Source organism: Lepidochelys kempii, chromosome 3 (genome assembly GCF_965140265.1).
Source record: "Lepidochelys kempii isolate rLepKem1 chromosome 3, rLepKem1.hap2, whole genome shotgun sequence".
In the NCBI taxonomy this organism is placed as follows: domain Eukaryota; kingdom Metazoa; phylum Chordata; order Testudines; family Cheloniidae; genus Lepidochelys; species Lepidochelys kempii.
Genome location: NC_133258.1, coordinates 190332392 through 190354662, shown reverse-complemented (window position 1 = coordinate 190354662; position 22271 = coordinate 190332392). Strand labels below are relative to the sequence as shown.

Genomic DNA, 22271 nt, shown 5'->3' with positions numbered 1-22271 from the left:
AGCCCCTGACCCCATTCCCCAGCAGGAATGTCGGGTGTGCGAACAGGGCAAGCCCCCACACCCCGGCTGAACGGCGGGCAGAGCAGAGCAAGCCCCTGTGCCTTGACCCTGCCTCAACCAAGCTTCACAGTCATCATTGGGGAGGACAGTATTAATTTGTTTAAAACTTATACTGTACATGTCTTTTGACTGGCAAAAAAAATTCCCTGGAACCTAACCCCCCCTTTTACATTAATTCTTAGGGGGAAATTAGATTCACTTAATATGCAAATAGAAGGGTTTAATTTAAACTTAGTTTGCAATGTCTTTGTAAAAGTTTCTGGTTTTCATTGCCCAAGCACTTTCAGTGCTTGCTGTGTTGCTCTCAATGGACATTCCGAACAACTAAATTCAGCCTTGATTCTATTTTATAAAACTGCTAAAGAAATGTACAATTAACCACTGGTTAAGAGAGTCATGATATCTCAAGCCTGCTCTCCTAAAAATCATGCTAATACCTTAAAAAGAGTGACTGAAATTTTTTTAATCAATTGCATTTTGGGGGGGGTCTGACTCAGTTTTTTTTTTTTACACACCATCCCATTTCAGGATGAAAACCACAGTGTACAATAAACATGGAATTCTCTACTTTCCCCTCTCATCACAATGCTGCTGTCTTTCCCTGTCCTCCTCCCCTGCTCTACTTGAGGCTGTCAGGGAGAAAAAACTTTCTTGTCCTGTATGTCATTTAAATTTACACACAATGTAAATGTCATTGGTATTCTGTCCAAGTTTGTGTGGTCTTAGTCTTATCACAATAAAACTGTATGCCGGAAACTTGATTCTCTAAAGAATCCTTTAAGCAGGGAGGGAGGGAGGAGGAGGAAGGAACTGGTCATATGCATGTGGTAGTTTATTGAACAGCATACATTAGAGGAAACAAAGCACACTCACTGTACAATTTTGTTTATTAACATGGCTGACTGCTATTCTGTGCATTTGATTAAAATGCAGTCTGTCACCTCTGTCACAATTTTGCCTTAAGTTCAGTATTGCACAGGTAAGTAATTTTTTATTCCAATTGTTTACAAAATTACTCAATGCATTTAAGAATTCTGCCCCATTCTTGCTAAACTGTTATAGCTTCACTATTAACCCATCATGGTTGACACAAATGCACCATAAGGGTTAAACGGTTGGGGTTTTATTTGCTTTGCTTTCATTACATTCCCATGGGTGGAATGGTTCATTAAGGTGAACTGAAAGGGTCTAAGCTAAAAACATTTTCAGAATTCCAAGAGAAGAAAACAGTCCAAGTCAGAATGGCTCTTTAAATAAATATGGAAATTGCTGAAATACAAAATTAAGTTACTTCCCTTACAGCCTTCCTGGAGCATCAACTCCCGTCACAGGTACCATTGACAGAGAAAAGATGAAGACAGGAGTTTAGAAAAACAGATCAAAATAATAGCATCTCCCACAGTCAACAAGGGTTGCTCTAATTTTGTTAACCCTCAGGACCAACAGCAAAGACTTAGGTGACTGAGTCTTTCAAAGGTGTAGCTGTGCTGTTTGAAAAGATAAGCCTGCAGCTTGTTTTGTTATGGTTTGAGATTAAATGCTTTATTTTAAGTGGCTGTATAATTCACTCATTTGATTTTACAGGCTCAAACTATGTCTGGGGTATTTTTTTAAGACTTTCCAATTCACCTTTTAATCAGGAGTGCATTTAAACACAGTATTCTACCCACCAGGAATGGATTCTTACTAAACAATGCATATGTCACTTATTTGCTCTAGCTACTAAGTAGGCCTAGTCCAGGCCCAAATTAGTCTCTACTAAATGGCCTTGCCAGTATGATGTAATACCATGAAGTCTATAGCATCTGAGTCACATTCACATTTAAGTTATAGATAAAACAGGGATCATGTCTCAAACTGAAGGTGTCTAAATACATAATCTCACTTATGGAAGAGGCCATTTAATTCACTGAAGATCCATAAATAGTACTTAAATTATATACAGTATCACAGATGTGGATCTTTATTCATCCCCTGTAAATAAATTAATTTTCTTTAAAAAAGAGGGGGGGGCAAAAAAGGGAGAAACTTTTTTATATATATATAAAAAAAGTAATGCGTTAATAAAACTACAGTGCTATCGTCATTCAGCATTTACTTTGGTCTGTTCCAGTAAAACATGTATTTCTTTAAAATGCTGCTTCTGCCAACACTGTCTTGTACTGTCTTCATTACAGACAGGGACTCCTTTGCACTCTACCTGTAACTCAGTTTGAGTTGCCCGATCCTTGAAATTCAAAGCAACCGTTGCATAATGTTCTGGAAGAAGAGACGGTACAACAGTCAGTAATATGTTTATTAATAACCTTTGTTTTAACACCTGATTAATGAAAGTTTGCTTTACTATACTACTAAATAAAATTCAATCTTTCATGAACTCAGCTGTTGTATTATGTACATAAATGTACTTACAAGAACAAACTCCTTACCTCAGGGGGACTAACAGCAGGCATTACATTGTGCTTTCTCAAACTTTAGCCACAATTTAAACTGGGCTTAGGCCCCTAACAAAATCCAACCCGTAAATACTATTGGGTTAGAGAAAAGACATACCATGAGGCCAGTTCCTGCATCTCCATTTCATGACAATCCTTTGGCTGGGTAACTGTAAGACAGATACAAATGTACAAAAATCATGACAAAACTTATAGTCCCCCCTGCCTTTTTTCAAGAATTTCATCTGAGGGCCTGCCATATCTCATTCCAAGAGAATCCTAGCTGGCACTGGCCAAGAATTTTCCAATGAGAAAGCTTTTTCCATCATAAAACAGGGTTTTATCAAATTAAGTTTTTTCTTTGAAAAAGTTGGTTTGGTAAAAGTTTGTTTTACAAAATTCTGAAATAAAATTTTGTGGCCTTCTCCCTTCAATTTCTGATTTTTCCACCTGGCAAAAGTTGGACAAATAGTAAATGTGAGAGAACACACTTTACTTGAAAATCCCAGCTTTTATCCAGGTCTAATCGTGACACTCATAACTGGGCACAATTCCCTACTTTCTCCTAGCAATGGACAAAGGTCAGTTGTTCATGCCTATAGCTATAGCTCTAATCAGCAGCCATTGATAATATGGACCTTAGCATGGGTGACTGGGATTACTGCAGTGGTTCTGTATTTTCCTCTGAGAAATCACAGAAAAAAAGTGGAGGGTAACTGATCCCCCATCTTGCTCAATGTACATTTGAGGCCACTGGAAGAGATAGATGGTTTGGGCTGTGGTACTATGTGTAAGATGACACACAGCTCTAGAGCTCCTTTCCATCAGTTCTAGACTGTGTGGAGTCTCAGCATTCTCAGCAACTGGCTGAAATAGGGAACTGAAAGCAAACTGGCAGAGGCTTAATCTGGAAGACAGATTTGACAGCAGTTGGTTTAGAGTAGTGGTGCATTCTCCTATTCAGGGAGTTTGCGCATCCTTCAAGGAGGTTTACAAATAGGGGTATTTTTTTATTCACAACTTCCCCTAGAGTCCAAGTAGGTTCAGTTCCATTTGTGCTTAACATAACCACTGTAACTATTTCTCTATGATGTGGAACTTGCCAGTTGTTTGATTGTTGACTGGGGATGTTGCCTAAAGAATTTCTTTAATTGTTACAGCTGGAAATGTGTGGAGTATCTTTTTTTAGCCAGTCACTGGCACTATCAAATGAATTATTTCATCAGTGTTTTCCCAAGTTTCAACATCTTTATTGTAACTGGAGCCACTGCACTCTCAGTCCATTTGGGGGAAAGGGGATCTCGAGCTTTAGGAAATCTGAGGCATGCCTAAAAGATGAAATACCTAGAACTAAATCCTTAGAATCTGCAGTAATTTTAATTCCAAAAAAATGTTTACTATCTTAAACTACTCAGGATTTGGTTTAAGTAATTAAGGGATTCGAAGCTAGAATTGACACACAGCTGAATGGTAAGTTAAAGGGCTTCCGGACAGAGCATTTTCCCTAGGTCGTTTTTTCGTTTAAGAAACAACTTTTGACATTCAGAATGGTGATACCACTGATCTCTGACAAGAGAAGAAGTGTAACTGGGACATGCTCCCACATCGAAGCAGAGCTCTCCATGGCACTACTCTTTGCTTCATTTTGTGTGGAAATCCAGGAGGAGTTAATACAGGTCTACACTAGATTACCTTCCTCAGCTGCCCCTATGTAGCTCTAGGGGAGCGTAGCCAGGGACAGTATAGCTTCTGGCTCTGAACAGAATGGGATCTGCTTCTCCAGAGATCCACATGTTTGGTAAGTGGTACTACCGCTAATCTGTAAGCTCAATCCCAAACTCTTCTATTAAAAGAGACAGTGGTAGAAAAACTCTGTAAGGCAATCATACACAGTTTTCCTCTTCCCATGGTTCCAAGTGAGGGTTTTCCTACATGATAGATAATCTGGGCCAGAAAAGGAGAAAGTCAGGAATCTTCTGCATGGTCATATTTTGTTTTTTATGAACTAAATCTGCATTAGAGAAACTAAAGCAAGGTTACATTTTACAGTGTATTCTCCCCTGTGGAGTAGCAAATTAAGAACCTTCTGGACCTAAACATCACCAGTGTGAGACTCCAAAAGGGCAGAACATGGCATCTGATTTTAAACTTCAAGGTTTCAACTTACCAATTCTATATATTCACCAGTAATACAACCATCAAACATTTGAAGTTTCCCTCCTCTTTTGGCTTGGATCACAGCACAACTTTTAGAAAATTTCTGCACCAACTACGGAAACAAAAAGCAAACATGCATAGTGTAAGAATTTAATCAGCTATTCAATAACACATAACTTCTACGATTTCTGGATAGCTTAGTGATATATAACGCATTCTTCCAGGATACTGGGATGAACTAAAAGGGCTACTGGACACTCCTAATGCCAATGGTTCTGTGATTAATGCATGGCTCTCTAAAAGCAATTTTATGCGTTTGAACTTTAAAAAGTGCTCTAGTCAAATCAATATATCATTGACTTCACTAAGAAAAATCATAATATGATTAAGTTACTGTGACAGGGTCAGACTAGATGGCTACAGGAGAGTGACAGAATGCAAATATATTAGCCCCAGATTAAGCAGATCCCTTTTTCTTGGGAAAGGTAATGGGTAGTTCCAGAACAATCAGGAACTTGCTGGAACCAATTAAGGCAGGCTAATTAGGACACCTGGAGCCAATTAAGAAGCTGCTAGAATCAATTAAGACAGGCAGGCTAAAATAAGGGCACCTGGTTTAAAAAGGACCTCAAGACCTCACTTCAGTCAGTGAGAGGTATACTGCTGGAGGACTGAGGAGTACAAATGCTATCTGGCATCAGGAAGAAGGTCCTGTGGTGAGGAGGCCATGGGGAAATGCTGCCTTCAGAGCTGGGCAGTTGGAGAGCGGAGGCTGCTGGCCAGGATCCCAGCTTTGAAGGCAGAACTGCTGCCTGCAGAGCTGGGACCTCAATCAGCATCCACCACTCTCCTACCACCCAGTTCTGAAGGTGGCAGCACAGAAGGAAGAGTGGCATGGTATGGTATTGCCACCCTGGCTTCTGTGCTGCTGCTGGCAGGGTGCTGCATTCAGAGCTGGGCACCTGGCCAACAGCTGCTGCTCTCCAGCCGCCCGGCTCTGAAGGCAGCGCAGAAGTAAGGGTGGCAATACCGCCACCCCTCTGCAACTCCCTTTTGGGTCAGGACCCTCAATTTGAGAAACGCTGGTCTACCCTGTGAAATTTGTACAGTATAGGGTAAAAGCACACACAAGACCAGATTTCATGGGAGGAGACCAGATTTCACAGTCTATTTCATTTTTCATGGCCGTGAATTTGGTAAGGCCCTACATATAATATTTCTGATTACTGATTATAATTAAACTCTTCAAATAAAATAACTTTTCTCCTTTCTGGAGCACCAATCCTTGCCGTTACATCACTAAGAACGTTTGGTCCTTTGCTATAAAAAGGCTTCTTACCTCCTTAGTTATGAAGATGCTATAAAGCTCCTCTACCGGAGAGTCAAACATCTCTTTCAGAAGTATCTTTACTGTTGGAATTTTTACACCAACTGTATCCAAAGAAACTGGTAAAACAGAATCCTGCAAAGCAAACTCAGGATAAAGTGCCATTGTATATGAATAGAAAATACATATATATTCCACACCAAAACTCTATACTAGAAAAACATCATTAAGTTTGCAAAGTCAACCACTCAAAAGTTAGGAAACGCCAAGTTTAAGGCTGCCCAAGCAATAGTAAGCCTCCTCCCTTGTGCATATGCATTAATTACATGATAACATACTATTCTATATTAGGATTAGATTAAGTGAGCACCACAGTCAGGCACTAGAAAAATCTGTGGCAACCCTAACATGCTTTTGGTGACAGGCAACAGAATGTGGAATGAATTAATAATGACTGAGGAAATGAGGGAAGCAGACAAATTTCAGCCTCTCCCTCTTGAAGCTGTCATTGTTACTGACAGAACACTGGAACTGAAGAACAGGACACCTTTGATCTCCCTTTCACTGTCTGAAGATTCTGTGGCCCAGCAATTATTCTATTTCCACATTACCTGAGCACTACACAGACTGGTCATAGCATTCATGTTGGTGAATTTACTGGTCTCCATCCCAAAGGTGATTTTAAAAGTGCACCAAACACTTACTGTTACAGATGAATGCTCCACATTATAGCACTATGTACATCTGACGTTAGTCACGGGATAAATCTTAAATTCTCTATTCCTCCTATGATGGCAGAGTTTGGGGCCAATAGCATCCACCTTTCCCAGTGAAACTTACATGGTAACTCCTAAAGCCAGCATACCTGCACGTTATTCTCACTCAATTTTTTTTTAACTGCTAGCTCCAGACCAGCTGAAGTTTTGGTTGGTAGGATCATTCCCAGAGTAAACTCTGTAAACAGAGGAAGTAAAAAATACCATCTAACATGAGACCAACCTGTACACACAACTATGCCCCTCGCCCCCACTACAACCAAGCCCTTCCCCCTCTGCTCAGAACCATATTTATTTTGGTAAAGATCTGAAAATGAGAATAGCCTGATTTCCACTAAATTCAGGCTTTTGCAGTTTTTGATTTTTCACCAAAATTAATAGAGTTCTGTCCACTTATGCCTAGAACATTCCCTGAAATTTTGGAATTGATTGGATACTGTTTTCAGAAGTTACCACATTACAGATAGAGAAATGCCATTGAGTTAAGTGTATGGCCTTGCTTTGCTCAGCCAATTAATTTGTAAGATCTTTAAGGCAGGGACTGTATCTCCTCATATGTTTGTACAGCGCTTATGACAATATGGTTCTGGTCCTGATTAGTGCCTCCTGGGCTTTACTCCAAAATAAACAACTTTGAATATCCTGACTTTGGTGAAATTAAAACCTTAATTATAATACTGCATTAAAATGAAGGCATTGGGGTTTTGTTTTGTTCTTAAAGTGATATGAAAACCGTTTCTACCAACTCAGATGAAAATGGATCAATCTATTCAAGCAGGGAGATTGCACATAATTGGCCCATATAGTCACAGAAATGATGTTAATGTACCTGTTTTAAGAACTTTCAGATAATGTCTGAGAGCCTCCCTGATTTTTGAAGTTCCTTCTGTTCTCATAAGATCCTTTAGCACATCTCCATCTCCTTTCTTTTTGCTTACACTTATCTGTAAACAAACATACAAATCTAAGAGATGCTTTGTACAATTTGATTTTTGGGGAACAACGGTGTTGGTTTATTCAGAGGACAGGTGCAGAATAGATATTTCAAGTGCAAACTTTCCTACTTTATCATGCCTTTAAGCTAAAACTGGATACTTTTTCTTTTTCTAAAAGGAAACACAAGCAATTTTGTCTCCATAATAAATCAAGAACTAGCTGAAGTTTAGATAGGTTTCTCCCCCTATGCAGGAGTTCTTTAGAGACCACAGTATCAACTATATCATTAGGCTAGCACCAAAGTAAAGGCCTTAAGATTAAAAAATGACAAACAGTGAAGCAAACATAGGGCTCAATTCTTATCTCAAACACGTGGCTCTGTATTACCACGAGCTGCATCTTTTAAAGTCTGATATTGTGTATGCTTAGTAGCTAACTTTGGAGGATATGTATTTACGTATCGGAGGACAGAAGTGAGCCATTAATGTTTTTGGTTCTTGACATCTTTTATCTTTAGATCACTAAAGACAGACTAGCTAAGTCATGTTTCAGAGTAGCAGCCGTGTTAGTCTGTATTCGCAAAAAGAAAAGGAGTATTTGTGGCACCTTAGAGACTAACAAATTTATTTGAGCAAAAGCTTTCGTGAGCTACAGCTCACTTCATCGGATGCATTCGATGAAGTGAGCCCCTAGCTAAGTCATGTTGTTCTCCCAGGTATTCACTAATTACGCTTTTTTTTTTAAACCCTTTGGTAACTATTATTCAGTTAACAGAAAATTTAATGGCAGCCAAAGTTATTAATTTTATTTCAAAATTCCTGCCCTATACAGCTATGTTAGTATTTATTACCTACCTCTGTATCATCCACCTCATTTTCTTCTGACAGGTTAGGAATTTCAACAAATCCCTCATGTTTCTCACCAGATTCTTTCATTGTACCTGCATTAACAGAATGAATTCTTAAATGTAATAACTAAATAACTGTATTTTCCATCGTAGCAGTTTTACCCTTGTAAATGCTTTCTGCAGAACTACTATTTAAAAGGATGGATTACTTACCTTGTAGTAACTTAAGTTTTTTGAAATGTGTTGTCCCTGCACATAGTACATTCAGGTTTTGCATGCCCTCCATGTGCCCAGAACTGGAGATTTTTCCCTAGCAGTGTCCATCTGTTCCACATATCTGCCCCCACACTCTTCATGCTCCACACCAAGGGAATAAAGGGGAATAAACCACTACCATTATAGTTCCCTCTCTACTGACTAAACAGGGGGGAGGAAAGGTGGGTAATGCACTACACAGGAACAACCCATCTCAAAGAACTCAAATTAAGATTAATGCATCCTTCTTCGACTGATTGTCCCTATATGTAGTGCACTTCAGGTGATTCACAAGCACTGTCTCTTTAAGGAGATGGGTGCCTGGAATCCTATGGCACAACAGATTGCAGAACTGCCCTGCCTAGAGAAATATTAGAAGCAGCTGCTTGCACCAGCACATAGTGCAGAGAACTCTGCAGATGTCAGTAATAGGGACATCGCTATGTGAAGCTACCAATGATGCCTAAACTCAAGCTGTGTATGTTCATATGCTATCCTCAAGGGAGAAATTGTTCATCTCAGAGTAGGATGCATCCCAAGATCTACTTTGACAGCCTGTGAGAGGAGATGGCATCTCCTTTCAGACATTCTGCAAATGTGACAAAGTCTAGGAGACTTTTGAAAGGACTTTGTTCTTTGCAGGAAAAAGGCAAGAGCCCTATGTTGCCAGTGAGTGCCATGCCACCTCTTCCTAGCTAGAAAGAGGTTTAGGCTAAAACACAGATCAATGGATACTTTGGTTGATGCACCACCACCTCAGAGACAAACTTAGCATGTCTCACAGATGCCTGGTCCTTGTGGAAAACTGTACAAAATTAGAGGGTCAGCCATGAGCACTTCTAGCTCCAAGTCTTCTGGCTGACATGATAGTTACCAAAAATGTTCCCTTCACAGACAGATCTAGTAAAGAGCATGATCCCAAGAGCTCAAATGGTGACTTAGTAATGGTTGAGAACACAAAGTTCAAGTCCCAGGTTGGTACTGGTTTTGCCACTGGAGGGAAGTCTCAAATCATACTCACCAGGAAGCAGACCGTGACAGAGTGGGAAAATATAGAGTAAGTGTCTACCAGCAGATGAAATGCACTGATGACCAAAAGGTGTACTCTAAGTGAGCTAAAAGACAGCCCTGAGGATTTAAGGATAAAAGGAGTCCAATACATTCAGAATCTTTGCCAGTGAAGGAGGAATTCCCTGTCAGTTACACCAAAACAAAAATATTTCCATTTTGCTTTGTAACATTTCCTGGTAGAGTCCTTTCTACTGCTGCTTACGATAGCCTGGACATCAGCTGAACAACCCCAACAGCCATACAAATACCATGTTTTCAGGTGAAGCGTGGCTGGGTCTGTCCTTTGTCCTGGGTTAATAGTTAAGGTATCAGGAGAATGCAGAGGGGAGCTCAGGCAGATAGTTGCAGAAGTGTAGAGTACTTTAGAACTGTTGGCCAACCTGGTGCATGACTTGTGCTTTATGTTGTCTGATTTTCCTCAATGTCTGAGGTAAAAGGGGAATCGGGGATAAAGGGGTATTGCAAGGCTCCCAACCACTGTCTGAGAAACACATCGCCCAGAGAGCCTGGACTACAACCCTCCGTGGAGTAGAACTTCTTGCACTTGTTGTTCACAAGGGATGCGAAAAAAATCCTTGGATGAGAGACCCCACACCCAAAAACATCTTCTGGAGAGTCAGGTCACGTAGCTCTAACTCTCATTCTAAGGAGAACTGTTTACTCAGATAATCTAGGGTGTTTGTGGATCCCTGGCAGGTGGACAGCAGTTAAAGTAATTTGCATGGGACTGCATAGTTCCAAAGGGTGATGGCCTCCACTCCTCCCTGCTTGTTATAGGCCACCTGGATTGACTGGCCACAGATACATGGGAGGAATCATTCACAGGCTCATCGGACTCTGATTTGAAACAGACTCCTGGGGGGACCATATCCCTTGGACTGTCCCTCCATGTCAATGCCCCAGTCTAAGAAGGATGTGAGTGTGATCATAGTCTTTACTGAAAGCAGGGAGTTGAACAGTATCCCCACACATACTTTTGCTCTGTCCTCCTACCAAATAAGGGAGGCTAAAATCCTTTGGCGAATCATAATTAGCAAGGTGAGATTGCACTTGCCTGGAGCCTTCCCAAAGCAAACGGCATTTATTCTTAAGGGCAAAAGCAGAAAAAAAACACATAAAAAACAAAAGTTCCTATATACATGGTAAAAGTTTACCAGAGGTCACCCCCATCAGTCTCATGGGGCTGTAGTAGGTCAAAGTCTTTCTAACCCTTCTGCAAGGGCTGGTGCTCTCTTAGACGAAAGGTTCAGGGAACAACAGGTCTTCTGGAGCTGGGATGCAAGCTGCAGCCATTGGAGTCAAGAGTCATTTCCACAGCTCAGGTTGTTGAAGTAAAGGGCAACAGATCCTTCAGTACGGAAGAGGATTTCAGTGCCAAAGAAACAGATTCTGCACTTGGATGGGATGTGCGTTTCCCCCAGGCATCCATGACAAACAGGTGTCAGGGAAGTCTGTGACCAGGAAGCGTTTGTGGCCCTTCATGCAGTTTTTGAAACTGTGTGCGTGTGCTTCCCCTCACACAGACCAAAAAATAGGAAACCAAACCGTTAACACTATCTAACTATACTAAAAACTACTTAAGAAATTTTTTTAAACTTCTAAAACTATTTACAAAGAGAGCTGAAGTAGTCAGCAAGGACAGTGAAGCTCCATCATAGACCACAAGTGGCAAGAAGGAACTAAGATGGTGGTGATCCAACAGGCCCCTTTATTCTGTTGGCGTGCAGCTGATGGAGAATGGATGCATGTGTGTGGACCAGACAGACACTGCTAGGAAAAAACAGCCATCCTGAGCGCATGTGCAACCTGAAGTGCACTATACGTAGGAACAATCACTCAAAGAAGAATAATTAAACCAACTGAAAGAACTAAAACGGAATTAATAAAACACAAACTCATTAAGCTGCTTTTAAACTTAGGATATCATCTCAGTGAGTCACTGATACTTCTGTGTAGGTGCATGAGAGTACAAACACCTCCTCCCTAATCAAGCTTTGTGCTGCCATTCTGCCAATGTTCTTACCCTCATCTGTCCATTTGTCAACTTCTTGCACAATCACATTTGTGCTTTCTTCCATACAGCCCCTACGCATGTTGTGGCCTTCCCCATCACCATTATATCCTTCTTAAAGGCCTACTTCTGCTAGTGAATCCAACTGAATTCTGTATGGGAAAAAAACAACCCTATTTGTTGTTCCCTTTCTGCTAATGTCACTCTGTCTATCCTTAGAGTTTCTTGGAGCAGGGAGCATCCCTTTGTGAATGTCTGGAAATCGCCTAGCATATTAGGGCTGTTAACGTAAGTCAGCAATACTATGTATACATGCTCAGAGCTATATACATCTCTATTGAAGTTTAAAAATAAAAGGCTTGATCCTGCAAACGCTTCTGAGAGAAGTACTTGCTTTGCAAATAGTGCCACTGACCTCAACAGGGCAACTCGTGGTAGTAATCCCTATGCTAGTAAGGCCCTGCCTACACTTGCAGTAGCGTGCAGCGTATGTGTAGCTACACTCCACAGTGGAAAGCAGGGACAGGTTCTGGCAGGGGGAGGCAGTGAGGAAAGGTCAGAACCTCTCCCCACGGCCTCCCACCAGCCACAGCCTCTCCTTGCCACAGGGATGGGCTCCAGCAGCTCCCTGTGATGAGGAAAAGCTCCAGCAATGGGGAGCTCTTGAAGCCTTTTCCACTGCCTCTCCCCTGCCAGAGAGTCTTTCCCCACTGTCAAAACCTTTCACTATGGCAGGGAAAGGCTCCAGCAGCAGGGAGGCAGTAGGATACGACACTGCTAAAAACAGCAATGGGAGGCACTGTGGAGTGTAGAGAGAGCTGTGTAGGAGCTATGCCAGAACCTTAGGGTATGTCTTTACTTGTCTAAGCAGCGTCTCATCATCTACACTGCTGTTTACATCTGTTCTAGGCGTGTGCAGTGCTTGTACTATACATGCCATCATAAATGAAGCCCTAGATCATGATCCTGGAACTTGCACGCACACACACAGACACTGACAGCAATGGGGCTCCCCACAGGCACAGCAGTGCACATGAGTGCAAGAAGTCGCAGGATCAGGCCCTTAGTCCACACTGTTCTGCTTTAATTATTACAGTTATGTGAACAGCTTTTGTTTTAGTAAAGATTCCTCCTCTTATTCTTAAAAAGTTTCTTGTTGTTCATTAAATTTATTCACCCAGCAGATCTGGTTTAAATGCTCTTCAGACTGTACCAGTGGCATTTCCAGTCTGTCATAGCACCAATTACCTTTACAGTGTCTTATGTCATACCATTAAATGTTATTTTAACATGTACAACTGCCCAGCAGCAAAGATGTTCGTCAATGCTCACAGCAAAACCCTGTAACAAACATCCTGCAATATCATGTACTACATTTTTGCAGTAACACCCTGCAGGGACAGGCACTGCTGCAAAGGGGTGAATCAGCTTAAAGACACAAAGTCACTCAGAAGTTGCATCTTCCAAATATCCAGATCCAACTGTCACTTAACTCAATGGAAAAACTTCCTTTAACAACTTTATGCACAGGATTGTGCCCTGAATGAGCACCAGACTATCCACTGAAAGAAATGCCCATGCAGAAATATATCCTGACTTGCCGCAGGTGAAGCTCACACTAAAGTAGGCAAAAAGACATTTATGTGCAGTTTCTGTTAATATCTGAAGGAAAAATTAGGTTTTTTATTTCTTAGTCAATCAGAGTGCGCAAAGAAAATGTGTGTTTAGACTTCTTTTTTGAACAATGGGGCACATACCTGCAGGATGGCATTTCTAGCCAAGCTTGCTGGATGAATAAGAGTTTAGGGAAGTGTTGGGAAACCATGTAATCGTTACAAAAAAACCCAACAAAGATACAAATAATACTAACTGGAAGGTCTACTTTATGACTAACGGTAATAGAGGCTTTTTAAACATTCCATTTTTATTTTTAAAAAACTTAATAATGCTGTACATATCAGTCAGTTGGACAGAAAATATCTGTGCCGGTGAGCAAATTCTAATCTAAATATTTACTGGATAGAGCCACACTGCTCACTGGAGGTAATGCTTTGCATTGTAAATCCACTTTCAGGTAGGCACATATTATTATTGACATTTTACAGATGTGGCAACTAAGACACAGAAGGATAAAATGGCTTTCCAAAACCCCAAAGGTTCCAGTGTCAGAACTGTGATTAGTATTAATTAGGGATGTTGATTAATCACAGTTAACGTGTGCAATTAACTCAAATTAATTGTGATTAATCGCACTGTTAAACAATAGAATACCAATTGAAATGTATTAAATATTTGAGGTTTTTCTACATTTTCAAATATATTGATTTCTATTACACACAATACAAAATGTACAGTGCTCACTTTATATTATTGTTGATTACAAATATTTGCACTGTAAAAATGATAAAAGGAATGGTATTTTTCAATTCACCTCATACAAGTACTGTAGTGCAATCCCTTTATCATGAAAGTGTAACTTACAAATGTAGATATTTTTTCTTGCATAACTGCACTCAAAAACAAAAAAATGTAAAACTTTAGAGCCTACAAGTCCACTCAGTCCTACTTTTTGTTCAGACAATCGCTAAGACAAACAAGTTTGTTTACATTTACGGGAGATACTGCTGACTGACTCTTATTTACAATGTCACCTGAAAGTAAGAACAGGCATCCGCATGGCACTTTTGTAGCCGGTGTTGCAAGGTATTTACATGCCAGATATGCTAAACATTCGTATGCCCTTTCATGTTTTGGCCACCATTCCAGAGGACATGCTTCCATGCTGATGATGCTCGTTAAAAAACTAACGTGTTAATTAAATTTGTGACTGAACTCCTTGGGGGAGAACTGTATGTCTCCTGTTCTGTTTTACCCACTTTCTGCCATATATTTCATGTTATAGCAGTCTCGGATGATGTTCATTTTAAGAACACTTTCACAGCAGATTTGACAAAAAACGCAAAAACGGTACCAATGTGAGATTTTTAAAAATAGCTATAGTATTCGACCCAAGGTTTAAGAATCTGAAGTGCTGTCCAACATCTGTAAGGGACAAGGTGTGGATCGTGCTTTCAGAAGTCTTAAAAAAGCAACACTCAGATGCGGAAACTACAGAACCCAAACCACGAAAAAAGAAAATCAACTTTCTGCTGGTGGCATCTGACTCAGATGATGAAAATAAATATAAAGTGAGCACTGTACACTTTGTATTCTGTGTTGTAACTGAAATCAATATATTTTAAAACGTAGGAGACACCCAAAAATATTTAGTGCGATTAATCGTGACTAATTTTTTTAATTGCTTGACTGCCCTAGTATTAATGAGTTTTTGGTTCCCAGTCCCATTTTGGATCAACTGGACCACATTACATTTCAGACACTGTTATTTCAATATTAGACAAATTAACATTGAAAGCACCTTCCTCAAAAGCAGGGCAGGTGTACTGGATTCCAGGACAGCAAGTCCATAGGTAGTTTTTATAGAACATGTACAAACACCTACTAAAACTACCACCATAATGTAAAGCTCTTCACTAAAATACTTATAATACCATGGGGATACAAATAATACCTTTAGAATTTAATAAAGAAACAGATGTTTTTAATTTAAATCAACTTACTTTATTTAAGTGGTGCTAGTTCTTCACTTTCCTCTCAGTCTATGTTGCTACAGTGGATTTTGGGACATTCAGGCTTTCCTAATTGTTAGTGAATTTCAGATTTACATAGATTTTGTTTCTGCTAAGAAATGCTCATTTTTAAAATAGTAGATTGAATGCAGAATATTACAGAAAAGGACTAGATGGGGGAAGAACTATTGCTTTAAGTTTGAGAATGTTCCATGCTGTCAAACTCCCCAGAAGTTCTGATCTTATTTCTACTTCCAATTGGTTAGAGAACATGCAGGGGGGAAGCACTGATACAGACCCAAACTCATGACCAATAGCAGCTCTTAGAACTTTCAGTGGAATACTAGAATCTTCAAGCAAATACTCTTAAATACAGGTTCACAAAGGAAAGTTGCATTAATATACGGTAGACCACTGAATGCCTGTGAGATTAAGTGCTCTTATCACAGTGTAAGAATAGCTCATAATTGTTAATCGCTTCTGGTTTTCACCTCAGAAAGTTGTGGCAGGTAGGAAAAAACTATTTATTTGGGAAACGTTTGTAGCAAGACAATTACATTTTGTTCTTCGCAATGTATAAAATTAAGCTACCCTAAATGTAGCATTTATAACTTAGTTCTTATAAAGAACGGCCATGTACCGGCCCATACGCAACTGACATTAAAGCACTGCCATGGCAGCACTTTAACGTCGCTGTCCCTTTTGCCCCGCCCATCGGCAGCCCTTCTGGTAGGCCCTATGGGCAGGGCCACCGACGTGGGGGGGAAGCCCGGGCCCTTTTAAATCACCGCCGGAGCCCCAGGCAGCATGGGTCAGGCAGCACGGATGGGTTGGCTGGGGAAGCCAGGTCCCAGTACCTGTAAGTACTATTTAATATTACTTTCACCCCACCAAGGTCCATCTAGCCCAGTATCCAGTCTTCCAACAGTGGCCAATGCCAGGTGCACCAGAGGGAATGAACAGAACAGGTAATCGTCAAGTGATCCATTCTCTGTCGCTCATTCCCAGCTTCTGGCAAACAGAGGCTAGGGACACCATCCCTGCCCATCCTGGCTAATAGCCATTGATGGACCTATCCTCCATGAATGTATTTAGTTCTTTTTTGAACCTTGTTATAGTCTTGGCCTTCACAGCATCCTCCAGCAAAGAGTTCCACAGGTTGACTGGGCATTGTGTGAAGAAATACTTCCTTTAAATCTAAATTTACTTCCTATAAATCTAAAATTGCATTAAACTTTTTTCAAGGTAACCTGAGGCTTTGTAAAACTGACAAATAATGTTTTATATTTATTTTTAAAATATATTGGGTGATTTAAATATTGATTACAATTAATTTAAATTGAAATTATTTAAATAACTGCACCCTGCATGATGCTACTCCATGCCCCTCTTTACATTGTTTCATTTTAGTTATTTTCAACACCTACATTGCATGGATCTCAACAATTAAGAATGTTTTCTTAGCCCAGGGGTTCTCACAACAAATTTTTTCAACGCTTGCTGGTGGCGTTCTGACAATATTTCCTAAAATACTTAACTTTAGGACAAACAAATAAATAAGCACATATACACATCCAAATCACCTTGGGGTGACAGTGGACGAGAAGCTGGATATGAGTCAGCAGTGTGCCCTTGTTGCCAAGAAGGCCAATGGCATTTTGGGATGTATAAGTAAAGGACCTAGGGGTGACAGTGGACGAGAAGCTGGATATGAGTCAGCAGTGTGCCCTTGTTGCCAAGAAGGCCAATGGCATTTTGGGATGTATAAGTAGGGGCATAGCGAGCAGATCGAGGGACGTGATCGTTCCCCTCTATTCGACATTGGTGAGGCCTCATCTGGAGTACTGTGTCCAGTTTTGGGCCCCACACTTCAAGAAGGATGTGGATAAATTGGAGAGACTCCAGCGAAGGGCAACAAAAATGATTAGGGGACTGGAACACATGACTTATGAGGAGAGGCTGAGGGAGCTGGGATTGTTTAGCCTGCAGAAGAGAAGAATGAGGGGGGATTTGATAGCTGCTTTCAACTACCTGAAAGGGGGTTCCAAAGAGGATGGCTCTAGACTGTTCTCAATGGTAGCAGATGACAGAACGAGGAGTAATGGTCTCAAGTTGCAGTGGGGGAGGTTTAGATTGGATATTAGGAAAAACTTTTTCACTAAGAGGGTGGTGAAACACTGGAATGCGTTACCTAGGGAGGTGGTAGAATCTCCTTCCTTAGAGGTTTTTAAGGTCAGGCTTGACAAAGCCCTGGCTGGGATGATTTAACTGGGAATTGGTCCTGCTTCGAGCAGGGGGTTGGACTAGATGACCTTCTGGGGTCCCTTCCAACCCTGATATTCTATGATTCTATGATCAGTATAATTTATGTATGTTTTGTTTTTGTTTTTTTGCAAACTCAATAATAAAAATGTAAAGTTGTCTCCATTCTTTACTGAACCTAAACAGAATAGAAACAAAAATAAGGTGCTTTGCATGTTCTTGTCTTGAATTTCCTGAGTGTTATTGGGAGAGTAGGCCCCCAATCCTGGTCCTCCTTACGTGGGAACTAAAAGCAGTATAAACAATGCATTTTACAGTGTCAGGTGGTCAAGCTGCAGGAAAGCTGGACAGCAGGACTCTGCATGGCATGTACACAGCACTGGAAGGAACTTCATGAAATAGCTCATCAGCTAAATGGAGGGGGAGGGAAAAATTGCAGACACCCCACAGGAGTGGGGAGCAGGACTATTCACGGCACTGAACCACAATCCTATTTTGGGGCAAGGAGAGTGAGAGGGAAATGGGAGTAGTAGTGAATGCAGCCTCTCTCTTGCAGTAGTGATTGAAGTCTGGCTGAGAGCTAATTACCACATTTTGGGAATGAACACTCTACCCTTCAGCATGGCAATCTATGTGTATTATTTTACATCAGCCTTCTCTAGGATTTGGCCATGGGAAGGAAAAACGTGGAGCACACGTCTCACTGAAGAGATATGGTTACACAATACTCATTGAAAAGAATTGTATAATTTGCTAAAGAGAACTAATTACATGATCAATCAAGCAGTTGTATTAATTCACACTGGCTAGTGTATCTCAATAATTCACTTTTAAAAAAGTCTTGAAATTATTCACACTCCTTTTTGCAATTTTCTCTACATACTGTATTACAAAGATGTCTATATTTTCTTTACACTTTTCCTGAAACAGTTCCTCGTTTCCTCACTGCTACCATGAACAAATTAATTGAATACCTATAATCTGTATGCTTGATAATTTTAAACAATGCAAACAAGTCATAAAAAGCAGATCAGGATTGTCACAATGAAAATGCCTGCTTCTTTCAGAGTAAAATGAGTCATGTTCTAATTTATTCAAAAATAATGAATGGGAACGTATCTGTTTTGGAGAAATAAAATTAAAGTATGGAAAAAAATTCAAGAAAAAGAGAGCGTTGTTTCAAGATTATTTCAAAATAACCTATTTTAGTAGCTGAGACTCACTGATTTTGTTCCTCTCTGTTTCCTTTGCCACTTCAATTCAGTTTATGAAAATATTACTGCTTCTCCAACCTATCAAAGAGTTTGCTTTCTAGAATAATCATTCCAGGAAATTTGTGTACACTACCACACAAAACCCCGATCCTGCAAGCAGGTTTGTATGGCCAGACCAACACAAGCACACAGAACATCACTGACTTCAGGGGGCTCCATGTAGGTGTAGAGTCTGCCTAGAGCAGGGGTGGGCAAACGTTTTGGCCTGAGGGCCACATCTAGGTATAGAAATTGTATGGCGGGCCATGAATGCTCACAAAATTGGGTTTGAGGTGTGGGCTCTGGGGTGGGGCCAGAAATGAGGTATTCAGGGTGCAGCAAGGGGCTCCGGGCTGGGGCAGCGGGGTTGAGGGCTCTGGCTGGGAGTGCAGGCTCTGGGGTGGGGCTGGGGATGAGGGGTTTGGGGTTCAGGAGGGTGCTCCGGGCTGAGCCCAAGGGGTTCGGAGGGCAGGAGGGGGATCAGGGCTGGGGCAGGGGGCGCGTGTCTCAGGGGTGCAGGCTCTGGGCAGCGCTTACCTCAAGCAGCTCCCGAAAGCAGCGGCATGTCCCCACTCCAGCTCCTACATGGAGGCACTGCCAGGTGGCTCTGCTGCGTGCTGCCCCATCCGCAGGCGCCACCCCTGCAGCTCCCATTGGCTGTGGTTCCCAGACAATCGCAGCTGCGGGGCGGCGGTTGGAGTGGGGGCAGCATGCAGAGCAGAGCCCCCTGGCTGCCTCTATGTATAGGAGCCAGAAGGGGAACATGCCGCTGCTTCCGGGAGCCACACAGAGTGACCCCCGAACCCTGCTCCCCAGCTGGAGCACCGGAGCGGCGCAAGCCCCAGATTCCAATCCTCAGCGGGAGCTCAAGGACTGGATTAAAATGGCTGGCAGACCAGATGTGGCCTGTGGGCCATTGTTTGCCCACCCCTGGCCTACAGGGCCCCATTCAGGTCTTAATGTCCAGATATGCTGTATTTATTAGCCACAGTTTTCAGCGCTCATGTGGAAATGTGGTAAACAAACCTGAAGCAACTTTTCCAGTGACACAAAGGATGGAAATTCATTACTATTTTAAGATTAGGTGACATAAAGACCTTCAGGGATGATGTACAAATATTTGGTCCCGCCTCAGTGTGGGAGGTGTACTAGATGGCATCGCGAGGTCCCTTCCAACCCAATGTTTCTATGATTACGAAGTTTTGAGCAGAAAAAGTGAATCTTCTAAGAGAAAGGATAATACTGGGTAGTTTCTATCTTTTGGCCCAGAACAATCTCAAACCAAGATCTATGGAGACAGTGCAGCCAAGGGGATCTGAGCACGATTATTACCAGAATGCGTTGGAGCTGGATCAGTCACGTGCTTCAGATGGAAACTGATTCCATCACAGAGTAGCAATAAGATGGACACCTGAAGCAAGCAAAAACGAGGCTGCCCGAAAACAACATGGCGAAGAGCTGTGGAAGCCGAGCTGAAAAATCCGGGGCACAGCTGGGGAACCACTGAAAGACTTGCCAGAAACAGACAGGAGTGCAGGAGCTTTGTCACTGCCCTAAACGCCAGAGGTGTAATAAGAACATAATGATGATAATCCTTCAATCATAGCTGTAAGAATGGATAGCACTTTTAGCTGGCCTAGCATCAGCAAGACTGACAGCAAGTGCTGAGAAGAATGTGAGAAATACACCCAAATATTAAGAAGATTATTGCCCTAATGCAGGGGTTCTCAATCTTTTTCTGATACATGCCCCCCCCATGCTATAAAAACTCCATGGCCTGCTTGTCCCACAACAATTGTTTTTCTGCAAATAAAAGCCAGGACCAGCGTTAAGGGGTAGCAATCAGGATAACTGCCCCAAGGCCCCATGAACCTAAGTTGCTCAGGCTTCAGCCCTGGGTGGCAGGGCTCAGGGCCCTGGGCTTCAGCCCCATGCAGTGGGTGCTTTGAAGTGCTGGCCCCAGCAAGTCTCATGCCAGCCCTGCTGGGCAGACCCCCTGAAAGCTGCTCAGGGGGTCCCGGACCCCGCTTGAGACCCACCAGCCTAGCGCACCCCACAATCCAAAAAGGCTGCCGTTGCTGCCTGCACGAGTTTGCAGCCTCCAGGGGCAGCACATGACGCTCCGCCTCCTGCTGTATTTCTCTTGACACGAGAAGCGAGAAGGGGCATTTTTACCTTTCCAGCTAAGTGTTATGTTCCATTCGTAGAAGAAAATCAGTTTCCCTTTCCGGCTGTTGCAGGAGGCTTCGCCTTCCATTTGCTTCAGGTCGCTTATTTCACAGCTGCCCGCCTCACTGCCCACCGCGATCCCCACCAGCAGCTGCTCCAGTTGGGTTTTTGACCAGCCGGTCGCGTCCCGCTCCGTCCTGCGGCAGAAGGGCGGGCGGGGAGCGGGTGAGCCGCAGTCGGGCCCGGGGCAAGCCCCCGCGGCTCCCCCTGGCTCCAAACCGAGCGTGGCCTCGGGCCCCCGGCCAGCGGCCGCCGCCCCCGCCCGCGGGAGGCTCAGCGTGGAGCCGGCAGCAAACCCCGCGGTTGCCGGCGCCAGACTCGGTCCGGACAGCCCCAGCCGCGGCAGGGAGGGGGGAGAAGATGCCGCCCAGCCCGCGCAGCGGGACCGGGCCGCCGGGCCCCCCTCTCCCGCCCCCGCCCGCTCACCAGTGCCAGTTGTTCACGTTGGTGGCGTCCGCTCGCTCCTCCACGATCCAGCGCGGGTCCCCCTGGCCCCACTTGGCCATGGCGCTGCCGGCTGGCTCCGCCGCCGCCGCCGCTACCCCTGCCCGGCCGCGCCCCCCTCTGCCCGGCCGCACCCCCCTCTGCCCGGCCGCTTCCGGCGCCGAGAGCCGGCGGGAAGGTGCCCGAACCGTCCCTGGGACTCAGAGCCGTCGTCGCCGGCGGGCAGCCGTACAGACACGCGGGGCCGTTACACGCCCCCCCCCGCCCGGCGCCGTTGGGTGTGATTTGGTTGGGGGGGGGACTGGGGGACGTGGTGTTCGGCTGCTTCGGCGGTGGGGGTGTGACACGTGTGCGAGGGGCGGGCCTGCGGCGTGCTCCAACCCTGCAGCCGCAAAACTCCCTCCCTCGCTCCTCACCGAGCTGCTCTGCTCTGCTCTGCTCCCCTCCCTCGCCCCAATTTCCCTCAAGGTCAGCAGGGTGTGTTGACTTCCGTTCTCCCTGCGGCTACGTTTGAGATCCGAGCAAGTTACTCCAGGGCGGCTTTGAGTTGTAGCAAGTCCTGCTCGGAGTGTGGCCGCC

General features: G+C 43.2%; 1 protein-coding gene across 2 annotated transcripts; it reads right to left on the bottom strand.

The window, feature by feature from the left end:
• Positions 1–877: 877 nt before the first annotated feature.
• Positions 878–22003, bottom strand: LOC140909627 (activator of 90 kDa heat shock protein ATPase homolog 2-like). 2 transcript variants are annotated; one of them, XM_073339375.1, is made up of 9 exons: positions 21675–22003; positions 21195–21385; positions 8546–8631; positions 7585–7699; positions 6845–6933; positions 5992–6114; positions 4663–4764; positions 2614–2665; positions 878–2319 (listed from the first exon to the last, which is right to left on the bottom strand). In XM_073339375.1, exons 1-9 carry the CDS (start codon positions 21752–21754, stop codon positions 2144–2146), a joined length of 1014 nt encoding a protein of 337 aa, XP_073195476.1. In that variant the 5' UTR covers positions 21755–22003; the 3' UTR covers positions 878–2143. The 2 variants fall into 2 exon arrangements, with proteins under 2 accessions (XP_073195476.1, XP_073195477.1); XM_073339376.1 differs by lacking the exon at positions 21675–22003 and adding an exon at positions 11888–12027 and having other exon boundaries at positions 21195–21281.
• Between the last annotated feature and the right edge of the window lie 268 nt (positions 22004–22271).

What these genes read in the sequence shown, in the direction of transcription:
- LOC140909627 (XM_073339375.1), bottom strand. Translation starts at nt 21,754, where the DNA reads ATGGCCAAGTGGGGCCAGGGGGACCCGCGCTGGATCGTGGAGGAGCGA. An exon ending in ATGAGGTGGATGATACAGAG is followed by an intron (nt 7,700 to 8,545) that starts GTAGGTAATAAA and finishes GTTTGTTTACAG; the next exon opens with ATAAGTGTAAGCAAAAAGAA. An exon ending in GCATCTTCATAACTAAGGAG is followed by an intron (nt 4,765 to 5,991) that starts GTAAGAAGCCTT and finishes TTGTTTCCGTAG; the next exon opens with TTGGTGCAGAAATTTTCTAA.